Source organism: Condylura cristata, unplaced genomic scaffold (genome assembly GCF_000260355.1).
Source record: "Condylura cristata isolate star-nosed mole 26May11 unplaced genomic scaffold, ConCri1.0 scaffold00033, whole genome shotgun sequence".
Lineage (NCBI taxonomy): Eukaryota > Metazoa > Chordata > Mammalia > Eulipotyphla > Talpidae > Condylura > Condylura cristata.
In genome coordinates, this window is record NW_004567134.1 from 14,844,763 (window position 1) to 14,856,017 (window position 11,255).

Consider the following 11,255-nt stretch of genomic DNA (forward strand, 5'->3'; position numbering starts at 1 on the left):
GGGTCAGGAGAGGTCTGCCACGCCATGTGGTCACCTTCGGGGCAGGCGGGAATCGAACTCATGCAGAAGCGGCTTTAGATTCTCAGTGCTGTGCTTTAACCCACTGCGCCACCAGGGAGGGCCTAAAATTTCTTTTATTCTCTGAAGTGGGCAAGTTCTAACTGGTTTAGTAGGTAGTGAAGTGGTTGGCAAATGCTAATATGTTTTCTTCTAGAGATGGTCTGATCTTTTGGAGCATTGAAGAAAACTTACATTTTCTTCTCATGTGAATTCCATGCATGCGTTATTATTTTCTTTTCAAAATACATATACAGAAGCACCTAAACAAAAGAGAATTTTTCCAGACCTTATACAGTACAGGCAGAGTTTACTGCTGAGTATTCTAATGAAGCAGGAAATTCTCAGAGACTTGACCAGTGGGGCTGCGGGACTGTCAGTCATGGGATTTTTCTTCTCCTTTCCTAGTTCCCAGCACAGATACTCCACACCCCACGCCTTCACATTCAACACCTCCAGCCCCTCTGCTGAAGGTTCTCTCTCCCAGAGGCAGAGGTCAACGTCCACGCCTAATGTCCACATGGTTAGCACCACCATGCCTGTGGACAGCAGGATGATTGAGGTAATAGGGCCCTGAGGGTGGAGGGAGGGTTGATTATTGTGCCAGAGAATTATGGGTTTCCTGATCAGAAATGTTGTAGCTTATTCTCAGGTCCTTGGAACTTTGTGGATTTATTTTTTATCCACTGCATCTTTAATGGCTAAATAATCCATTTGATATTATCATTCAAGTGGAAAGCTAAGTTTTCCTGCAGAAATGCTGACATTTGAGCTGTAGTCCTGGGCAAATCTGTTAAAATTTCAGTGAGCTAGTGATTAAGAATCCTTTTTGGTGTGGGAAAGAAAATAATGATGAGGAACACCAAATCCTCTGAAAGACTTAAGTTTTAAGCGATTTTACAGAAAGAAAAGGATTTTAATGAAGCAGGTATTTAGGGAAGACGCAAAGTACCCAGAGGTAGTGTTTTCCACCGCCTTTTCTTTCCTTGGCTTTTTGGTATGTTCTTTTTGTTGGTTTGCTTTCTAGTGCATCTTTGATAACAACTGAATTCACCTAAAATACTTCCTTTGTTCTTTATTCTTCTTTATTTCTCATTGCTTTGGACTAGAATAACAGCCTGAATGCTTCTCCCAGGGCGTGGTCCAGACGATTTTGTTTGAGGGGAAGAGTAGGTATTTTTCTTCATGCCTTTGCTTTCTTGTACATTAACAGGATTGCTAAGACTGTCAGATAGTATATTATCAAACATGAAAGAACTGCTAAGTAAATTTTACATTTCTTAGACTTGTTTTCATGTTTGGTAGCAGAGTGCACAGGGGGAAAAAAGAAACACTGTGTGTTACTGCTGATCAGTGATGTTTCTAAAGTGAAATTTTTGAGACCAAGAACATTAAAATTTAGTATCTCACTTCCAGTCAAAGATCAGTGCTTGATTTACATAGCTGTTGCTGTGCCCTGAAAATCTTGTTAAAATCCTGTCAGAGACAGCTGTGCCTTCTGCATGCCATGTTCACGGGGGCCTCAGGACACTGCCGCTTCCGGCCCCACCTCTCAGGTCTCACGGCAGTCAGGGAGGAGGCTCAGCAAGTGGACTTGGAATGTGGGGCTCAAACTGGTTGTTAGGGGTACTTTCAATGTCAGGATTATGGCTGAGGAGATCCTTTGTGTGTCTGTGTAGTGTAAGCTACATATTTCATTTCTGTTTTATCATGATTAGCCCTGATATCACAGCAGTAATATACCAGTTACTTCTGTTACACTTTACTCCTGTATAAATACTCAGACTTTGGGGAACATTAAAATTGCGAATTCTTGAAATTTTGTCATAAAATAACTAGCCCATCTGTTGTGCTCAGTTCTCTTTATAATTTAGTCAGGATGGATTTTTGATTACTGTTTTTTTTTTTAAAAATCACATGATTTAGCATTTTAAAAATACACATTCTTGGCTGTAGTTAAATCATTTGTGATTCTCTTTTTTACTATTTAGACTCCAAGATGAAACATTTCTTTTGGATAAATTAATCCAATTGTATTATAGGAAATTAGCACAGAACAAGCTAAGTATATAGTGGATAAGAAAATTATTGTGACACTAAAAATTCTAGTACATGGTATATAATTCTGGTCAATAAAAGTACATGTGTCATGCTTTGACCAAAAAGAGAGTAGATTAGTTGGATGATTAAGCTACAAGCCCTAAATATTCTATTGAGATTCAGATTACTGCTGACCGTGTTTGCCCGTGTGGGGGCCCTCTCATGGCCCTGACAAGCATGCAGTTTGGGGTGTCCCACCTCCCCTCAGATGTGCTTCCGCAGTGCTGTGAGGGTGTGTGCCGGCAGTCTGTGTTCTCACACTCCTCTCCAAGTGATCTTGAAGACTGGCCAGGGTCACACCCTGGGCCCAGGCTTTGCTGGAAGACACAGAGGACGCTTGTGCAGCCGCTGGAGGGCCGGGCACTGGGCTCAAGATTCTTGTTACTGTCACCTTGCAAAAGTGTGGAGCAGGAACATTCTAGTAATAATTACAGGGAAAAATAGCTTTAACTCTGGCTGTACACCAGCATAGTATTTCCCTGGAAAATGTCCTTTTTGAGGATGTGGCGCCAGCTGATTCTGTAGTAACATTTATAAGCTCTAAGCGTGGCTTTATAAAATGAGAATTTAGGGGTAGTGGTGGGCTCTGAGGTTTCTCCAGTTCCCACTCAGTTCTAAAGTAGCTTTGACGGCTTAGACGAGTAGAAAGTAACTCAGTTCAGAGCTTATTGGCAGGTCTCAGGAGCATATTGGGGCTCGGGGTAGTGATGGGGCGATGTTTCAGGTTCCGTTTCCGCCACCGGCTGGCTGTGGGATCCTGGCCTGCTGTCCTTACCTGCATCCTTCCAGCTTCCCCCAGCTTTAGGCTCTGATGATGAATGTAGCCATCAAACCCAGTTTCTGGTCAGTGAGCTCTGAATTCCTAAAAGTGCGAATGCCCTAGCCAGTGGTGGTCACGTGGAAGCTCTCGGGCTGGGCTTTGCTAGTCCTACAGGGTGCCTCTGCCGTGTGCCTTTTGCTTAGAAAAGGACTGTGGTTTCCATTGTGTGTGAAACAGTAACATCATTCCTGATAATTGATAACAAGAAATGGGCAATATTGACTACTGACATTTGGTGAATTTAATCAAAGGAAAGTTAAGAGTTAATTAGACCTTTTCTAATTTATAAGTTTCATAATCCATTTTGTTCCTGTAAATCTGTTCCCTGCTCCCTTCCCTAAGAACATCTTTCCAGCATAGCGATTGACTGGCATTCCTTTTCTGTTTCAGGATGCAATTCGAAGTCACAGTGAATCAGGTACTTGTCCAAAGTCCTTTAGCAAATAGTAATGGGCTTTTTCTCTTTATGCTGTGTATTTTCTGTTGCTTATCCACGTGTGGATTCTGTTTGTCTTGTCCATTAAGCCTCACCTTCAGCCTTGTCCAGCAGCCCCAACAACCTGAGCCCAACGGGCTGGTCACAACCCAAAGCCCCCATGCCAGCACAGAGAGAACGGGCACCAGGATCTGGGACCCAGGAGAAAAACAAAATTGTGAGTATGACCCACGATACCTATTGAATCTTCAGGATTCAATGGGGGGGGGGCGGGGGGGGAGTGCTAGTGAACACTTAAGGCTGTCGTGAATGCCTGTGCCGGCTTGGCGTGCTTGGAGGGGACGTGCTTGCTGTGTCAGGCCGTGCGTGACTGCAACAGCATTTTCTCAGCAGACTGAAACTGCCATTGTCATTAAAAGGTGGAGGTGGTTGGTCTTGTCTTTGACACCTGTCAGACAGACCTTTCCTGGCCCGTAGAGGTAGTAACAAGAGCTTCTTATTTCAGAGGCCTCGTGGACAGAGAGACTCAAGCTATTACTGGGAGATAGAGGCCAGCGAGGTGATGCTGTCCACGCGGATTGGGTCAGGCTCCTTTGGAACTGTTTATAAGGGCAAGTGGCATGGTAAGTTTGTCACCCTCCCCTGGGACCCACGGCGCGACTGCACAGACAGGGGCTTCAGTATAAAGAGTGGACTTGCTATGTTGCGCCGCCCTTCAGTGGCCTTTGTAGGCCTGGTGAGGCTCAAGAGCACACCCCCGCCTGGAGACCCCACCCCAGCTGACCGCTGAGACTTAGCACTTTGAGACATCAAGAGGAGGACTGGTGTTCATCCTGGCTTCTTCTGGAACGCAGGACCATGTCTAATGAATTTGAAATACCTAAATCACATTTAAGTTAGTTGATTTGAAAAAATAAAACCATTGCAGATTCACCAGCCATAAGAGCTCTTCTTCCACTGGGGGGTGAGAGCGCGGCAGAGCTGGCGGCCTGTCTCCGGGCTCATTCCAGCTCCAGGTGGTTCTTCTCAGTGGAAGACAGGTCTTTGGAGGAGTTAAAGTCCACTTTCCTGTGTGCCCACTGGTTCCCAGCCTGGCCCGTGTCTTGGCCGCCCTTGCCTATTTACAGGGAATCGAGGCGAGTGCCCATGAGCTATGGCTTCTGGGTTTCGTAAGCTGCATGTCACATTGCTGTAACTGCACTGTTGAGCCGCTCAGCTGGGCCCGGCTGGCGGTGGCTGCCCTTGATTTGAGCTCGTCTTCCCGTGGTCACTCGCCTGAGGACGCAGTAGTGTGGGGTGTGTCGATTGGATCTGGGTAGTAGTGTTTAGGAAGATGAGAGGATTTGACTTGGCCTTGACTTGGCCTTGACGGTGCTACAGAGAACTCTCTCCTGGAATAGTCCTGTTCATTGTTACAAAAAAGTAGCAGCAGAGGATGTTCAGCTGACAGAGGTCAGAGCCAGTTTGTGAGAGCCGTGCGGTTGCCAATGGCGACCCGGTCCACGCCGATCGGGTCAGACTGGGTGACAGAGGCGAGTTCAGTGACGAGCAGGCCTAGAGGAGAGCCGCGAAGCAGGGAAGAGTACACAAAGCCAGGCTCGTGCGGTCCCAAGCAGCTCCCCCCACCTCCTATGAGCCCTCTGGGTTCTCCCAGACTGTCGGCAACCCCCTTTTAAGCTCTGCCCAGCACGGGGGCGCCCTCACTGCCCAATCTGGCGCTGCACTCAATTGGGTCAGTTCGCTTCTGCGGAGTGACCTGCCTCCGCCTGCTTCCTGTCCCCACGGTCCCCATGCTGCATCGGCCTGGCCTCCAGTCCTACGGGTGCCCAGACCACACGCTGGCGTTTCTGTCGGCCCTCACCTCTCTCTCCGGAACAGCCTCCTTCCTGTGTCGTGAGACCCTTTCCTTGGCTTCTCCCTCCTGCAACATTCACCTGCCCGCCCCGCCCCCAGCACTCCCGCTAGGCTCACGGCTACAGAAGGAGCAGTCAGCGGGGCTCCTGGCTTCCCGACTAGGGTGCACGCCCCATGTGGTTGGCCAGTCTGATCTTCTAAGCCACGCAACGGCGCACCAGGGCCTCCCCCACAGAGCGAGCAGCGTCATTGCAGGCAGCCGGGGCCCTTGGCCAATACATGTGCCGGTGAATTGGACGCGAGCCCGTTTGGGGGCTGCTGTGGAGACTTCAGCTTTAGGTGCCAAAACCAGAGCTCTTGGGGCTGCACTTGGGGGCCTGTTGTAAGAGCTATCTCTACCAGCAGTTGCTCCCCAAAACTTAAGAAGGCTTGGCCGGAGGCTGCATGGAGCAGGATACTGCTGGTGCCCCCAGTGCGGCCCTCGGGAGGCAGCGGGGTCCCAGCAGGACTCCGAGTCACTCGCTAGTAACCACTCTCACCTGGGCATCGAAGTAACTGACAGTGGCTCCCAGTCAGGGGCACGTACAAACTAGATTCGACCCCGCTGCTAAGTTCTGTGGAGAGCCGGCGTTCATCCGTGACCGAGTCCTGGAAGCAGCAGCGCAGCGCCTGGAGCCGCACTGGAGGCCCATCCTGGACCAGCACTTTGGGTTTTGGGCCGTGATGGTGGGGTGCTGACTGAAGTTCTCCGCCTGCTGTCTGTGAAAGCAAGATCATGGTAGCAACATCATGGGCAGCGGAGGCCGGCAGAGACGAGCCTGGAGCTCCCGGCCGGCAGCGTGCGCAGGCCCTGCGCCGGGGGTGCTTGGGTTGGTTCTGAGGGCAGAGACGCCTAGTGGCAGTGTACAGGGGCCTTCTCAGGTCTCGGCGCGCAGTGGCCCCCAAGCTTAGCGCCCAGCACCCGCAGACGTCTCCTCACAGGCACGTGTGCCCTGTCCGTGGGCCCTCCCCGAGAGGCCGCCAGGCTTGACGGGGCACAGGCACCCCGCCCGGGGCTTGCGGAATAGTGGCTTTAAAGCTGGTAGCAGGGTGTAACTTTCTTCACTGAGTTTAGTTAATTTGTGCATTTCTATGTTTTTAAGTATGGTTGGTGGAATAAATAATTCAATGACCTCAAAAGTAGGGTGTTTGAAAGATCAGCTCACTCAACCGACTGTGTATGCTCTAATCGCAGGGGACGTTGCGGTGAAGATCCTAAAGGTGGTTGACCCGACCCCGGAGCAGTTCCAGGCCTTCAGGAACGAGGTGGCCGTCCTGCGGTGAGTAGGCCCATGTGAGGCACCAGCCGGGAACAGGGCTGCTGGCCGGCGAGGGCCCCAGCACCTGCGGGAGCCGCCTCCCTGGAGCTCGTTTCCCTCCCTGCACATGGGCTTGCCAGGCCCGCAGAAAGACCATCTCCACACGCATGCCCTTGTCCAGCACTGCAAGGCCCTGGCACACTAATTACAGCCTGAGTTCTGCTTCCACATTCATTCCTGCAAATCTTTTCATAGCCAAGCTGCCTGTCCTGGACTTCAGGGCCTTCAGCTTTCCGTCTTGTAGGAATAAAAAGTTCAGTAATGAAGTCTGAATTCCAAGATGAGGGATCCTTGTGCCCTGTGGTAAGAACTGTGTGTGTACACTGATGAGAAAGTCCCCACTCAGCAGGACCAGTGCGAACAGAGGTGGTGGAACAGGGTGCCTCAGTCAGCTCCAGCAGCAGCCGGGTGTCAGCGTCTCGTCCATTCGCCGCCCACCTGACTGAGCCTGGCGCTGCCGTGCACACAGCCGGCGTCAGTGGGTTCAGAGCCTCCCTTTTCTCCCCTCTTCCAGCAAAACGCGGCATGTGAACATACTGCTCTTCATGGGGTACATGACAAAGGACAATCTGGCGATTGTGACCCAGTGGTGCGAGGGCAGCAGCCTCTACAAACACCTGCATGTCCAGGAGACCAAGTTTCAGATGTTCCAGTTGATCGACATTGCGCGGCAGACAGCTCAGGGCATGGAGTAAGTGGACAGCTTGGCGGGCGCCGTGCTGGGCAGTGAGGCACACGCTGCCCCTGGCCCCGCAGCTGAAACCAGGGTTGGGAAGGTCATCAGGCCTGTTATTTCTGGGCTAGTTCTTGTGCAGGAGCCATGGGGGCGTCTGGAGGGGCCCTTATCAGGGAAGAGGTTCCTTGGCCAAGATGAGGCTTCCCCTCAAGGTTCAGATTCTGGTTCCTGCTACTTGCCCTGAAGATTCAGCCAGAAAGACAGAGGTTGGTGGAGGGAAGAAACTAAAGAAATACAGATGAATCAAGGAACCATTTAAACTACAATACAAACAAGTATTCTGAGGCTTTAGAAGTAAAAGGTTTTGAAATTTTGCCAGTGTCAGAGGATTCAACCAGAGGTGCCGAAACTGGGGTTGGCACCTTCCATGGGAGATCCGGTCGGCCACACGTGTGCGGAATGCCACGTTCTGAGGATCGGTGCCCCTTAGACACCATCCTTGTGTGTCTGCTGATACTTCCTGTGGAAGGTGTTGGGCTGTGCCTGTGTGCACCCCATGCTTGGCAGGCCCAGGGCTTCAGACGCTAAAGCGCCCCCGTGTGGAGGACCAGGAGCGTGCACACCTCAGATGGCAGGGGCTGGAGCTGGGCCGCGAGTGCACACACAGCCGCCCATCTTGAGTGTCCATGTGGTATTGGCGTTCCTCACAGTCCAAGGCGTAACTGGTCGTGCTCTAGAAAAATTCTGCTAAATTATAGACGCATGCCTTTCCTAAGGGTGAGCACAGTGCCATCCAGTGGCTTGGGCACATTCACGAGGCAGCCATCTGTGTAAGTGTACATTTCAAGACGTGAGGGCGTGGCGCCTGGCTGTGTCCTGGGCTCGTGTGTGGAGGCTCTCCCATGGCGCACAGCTCCGAGTCGTTTTCTGTGTTTCAGCTGGGCCCTGGCTTCTCAGTTACATCGTGAGGCAAATGAATGTGCTTAGAGTTGCAGCCTTAACCTTCCGAGTCCTGAGTAGACCGGCCTGAACCAGCACAGCCCAGCCCCCCAGTAGCTGGGAGCCAGGCCTTCAAGTGGTGCTTTAGCTGTAGTTTGAAACTGCGTTTTTGTTTTTGTTTCCCCTTCACAGCTACTTGCATGCAAAGAACATCATTCACAGAGACATGAAATCCAACAGTATCCTTTGGTGGTGGTTTCATTTGATTCCTCATTTCTAAACTTGGGAAAACAGAAGGAAGACTTTATCTCTAAAAATATGACTTTGGAAATATTTCCAAGAGTTGCACAAACCCACATGTTTGAAAGGGGCCTGTTCATCACTAAGTTTTACTGAGCTATTGTCTTTTATAGTTCTGATGTGTGCGCAGTGGTTATCTGCAGCTATAAGCCAAATGTTGCCAGGCTTTTAAATTTACTAAAGTTTGTTTTAGAAAAGTACAGTGCAGTGCTTTTCAGTATCACTGCTGAAATCAGTTTTCCCCTAAGAAAATAGATTCTTGTAGATGGGGAATGGATAGCGATACCATTTTCATCTGCTGCCCCCCCCCCCCAAGGGGTGTTGTGACAGGCCCACAGCGGCCTGCCAGAGTTGGAGGTGGGATGTGGCCTAGCTGGTCGTGTGTCTGAGGCATGGAGGCTACCTGGTAGCAGTGGATTCTGGGCCACACCGTCTGCTCTCAAGCAGACACCAGAGGTCTCACTGGGCCTCAGCAAGTCCCTAGCCTCACTGGCTGACTAGAAGCCAAATGACAGGGCTGGAAGTCATGGAGTGGCACCTGTTCCAAGGTGTCACAGGACAGCATTGGGTGCAGGGTAAGCCGGCAGCAGGCATGCCCTGCTCTGGGGAGTCTGGGGTTTAAGACATCTCCATTCTATGTGGCAGGGACTTGCAACCTTGAAGCAAAGGGGTGAACGGGTTTGAAGCTGGTAAGCTAGATGCCCCCCCCCCATCTGCCTCCCAGAAGGGATTCAACAGAGAAGGCTGAGGGGGCACCATACTGTGCTACTAAGAATGAAAAGTTTTTCAAGATTAACCATTCTTTGAAGTCAGAATCCTTAACGAGCATTGAGATATATTTCTTCATGAAGGCCTGACGGTGAAAATCGGAGACTTTGGTTTGGCGACAGTGAAGTCTCGCTGGAGTGGTTCTCAGCAGGTTGAACAACCCACTGGCTCTATCCTGTGGATGGTGAGGAGGCTGGGTTTCTAGGGACCTGTGTCCCAACTTAAAGTATTTCTCTACATCTCCCCAGAGTCCAGCTCTTTACAATAACACCCATAGGATCAGTCTGGGCGGATTTGGGTTTCCTGGAGGAAGTGGACGCCAGAGCCACAGTGCGGCAGGCTGACCTGGAGGATGCGCTGGGCCCCCTGAGCTCTTTGGAGCCTCAGTCAGGGACTTAGGCAGAGCCATAGAGGAAAGGGCCCTCCCACCGGGGAGTGACCGCTGTACTCTGTTCCCGTAGGCCCCAGAGGTGATCCGAATGCAGGACAACAACCCATTCAGCTTCCAGTCTGATGTCTACTCCTACGGCATCGTGTTGTACGAGCTCATGACGGGCGAGCTTCCTTACTCCCACATCAACAACCGCGATCAGGTACGTGCCCGGAGTCTCCTACCTGGCCAAGCACAAAGGCTGGACGCTGTGCATTCACTGTCTCGTCCCCCGCCCCCCTTCCCCTTAGATCATCTTCATGGTCGGCCGAGGCTATGCTTCCCCAGATCTTAGCAAGCTCTATAAGAACTGCCCCAAGGCCATGAAGAGGCTTGTCGCTGACTGTGTGAAGAAAGTTAAGGAAGAGAGGCCTCTCTTTCCTCAGGTAAGACCAGCCCAGGGGTGCTGGATCCCTTGAGTCAGGCCTTCCTGAGCCGAGAGGGAGAGGCTGGTGTCCCTGCCAGCTGTAGGGCAGGGCAGAGGAAGACTGTATAGGACCCTAGTGAAGACTCTGTGCGGTGCCTCGTTGCAGATCCTGTCTTCCATCGAGCTGCTCCAGCACTCTCTGCCGAAAATAAACCGGAGCGCTTCTGAGCCATCCCTGCACCGGGCGGCCCACACCGAGGACATCAATGCCTGCACGCTGACTACGTCCCCCAGGCTGCCTGTCTTCTAGCTGACCCTGCTCCTACTCGGGTCCCCAGGGAGGAAAGACGCCTGCAGGTGCCACTTTCCTGCTCCCTCTACGGGGACAGAGAGCTCGTTTTCAGAGAAGCTGCTGCTAAGGACCTTCTGACTACTCACAGGGCCTTAACTTCACGTTGCCTTCGACCCTTCCTGGCCCTGGGGAGGAAGCCATTCAGATGCTGGTTTGTCCTGCTCCTTCCCTCGTGCTCGTGAGCCAGGCCCTCTCCAGATGCACCAATGGCTGCTGAAGGCAGTGCAGGTTGGGGGGCCCCAGCTGCTGGCCGTGTGAGTATGTTTAGGGGCTAAGAAAGCCCTCAGAGGGGAAAAGAAAGTAGCAGGCAAACTAGCCCCAATGGGGGACGCATGGATTTTGAAATTGGGCCCCTATGAGGCCTGCTCATCCCAGGATGGACTTTGTTCAGGGTGAGCAGGGTGGTGCCAGAGAGGTGGTTTTGCACGTGACCCCAACAGCCCAGGACTGTCAAGACTGACCGCCTGAGGAGCTGCTTTGGCACCATGGACTTGGACTTCGGGGGTACTTCCCTTTCTCGGAGGTCTCCAGGACACTGGGATGGCGTCCCAGGAGCCACTTGGCCTGCCCCTTCTAGTCTCCCTGCAGGGAGCAGTCTTCCATCATGCTGAATTTAGTCTTCCAGGAGCTGCCCCTATGGGGCGGGGCCACAGGGCAGCCTTGTCTCTGTAGTCACATCACCTGTATGCAAGGAAGCCAGAAATAGAGGTTTTCTTGATGATCTGGGTTTTAATTTTGTTTTTATTGCGCCTGACAAAATACAGTTATCCAATGGTTTCTCAAGTACATTATTTTAAT

General features: G+C 51.5%; 1 protein-coding gene across 2 annotated transcripts in view; it reads left to right on the forward strand.

The window, feature by feature from the left end:
* Positions 1–11,178, forward strand: part of RAF1 (Raf-1 proto-oncogene, serine/threonine kinase) — a 47,278-nt gene extending 36,100 nt beyond the window's left edge. The window contains exons 7-18 of one of the 2 annotated variants that reach the window (XM_012732151.1): positions 466–619; positions 1,167–1,226; positions 3,368–3,395; positions 3,503–3,630; positions 3,919–4,036; positions 6,502–6,586; positions 7,140–7,316; positions 8,433–8,479; positions 9,374–9,492; positions 9,770–9,901; positions 9,990–10,124; positions 10,272–11,178. In XM_012732151.1, coding sequence (XP_012587605.1) covers positions 466–619; positions 1,167–1,226; positions 3,368–3,395; positions 3,503–3,630; positions 3,919–4,036; positions 6,502–6,586; positions 7,140–7,316; positions 8,433–8,479; positions 9,374–9,492; positions 9,770–9,901; positions 9,990–10,124; positions 10,272–10,415 — 1,327 coding nt within the window. In that variant the 3' untranslated portion in view covers positions 10,416–11,178. The remainder of the gene's footprint in view (positions 1–465; positions 620–1,166; positions 1,227–3,367; positions 3,396–3,502; positions 3,631–3,918; positions 4,037–6,501; positions 6,587–7,139; positions 7,317–8,432; positions 8,480–9,373; positions 9,493–9,769; positions 9,902–9,989; positions 10,125–10,271) is intronic. The other variant, XM_004692364.1, reaches the window with a different exon arrangement.
* Positions 11,179–11,255: the final 77 nt, after the last annotated feature.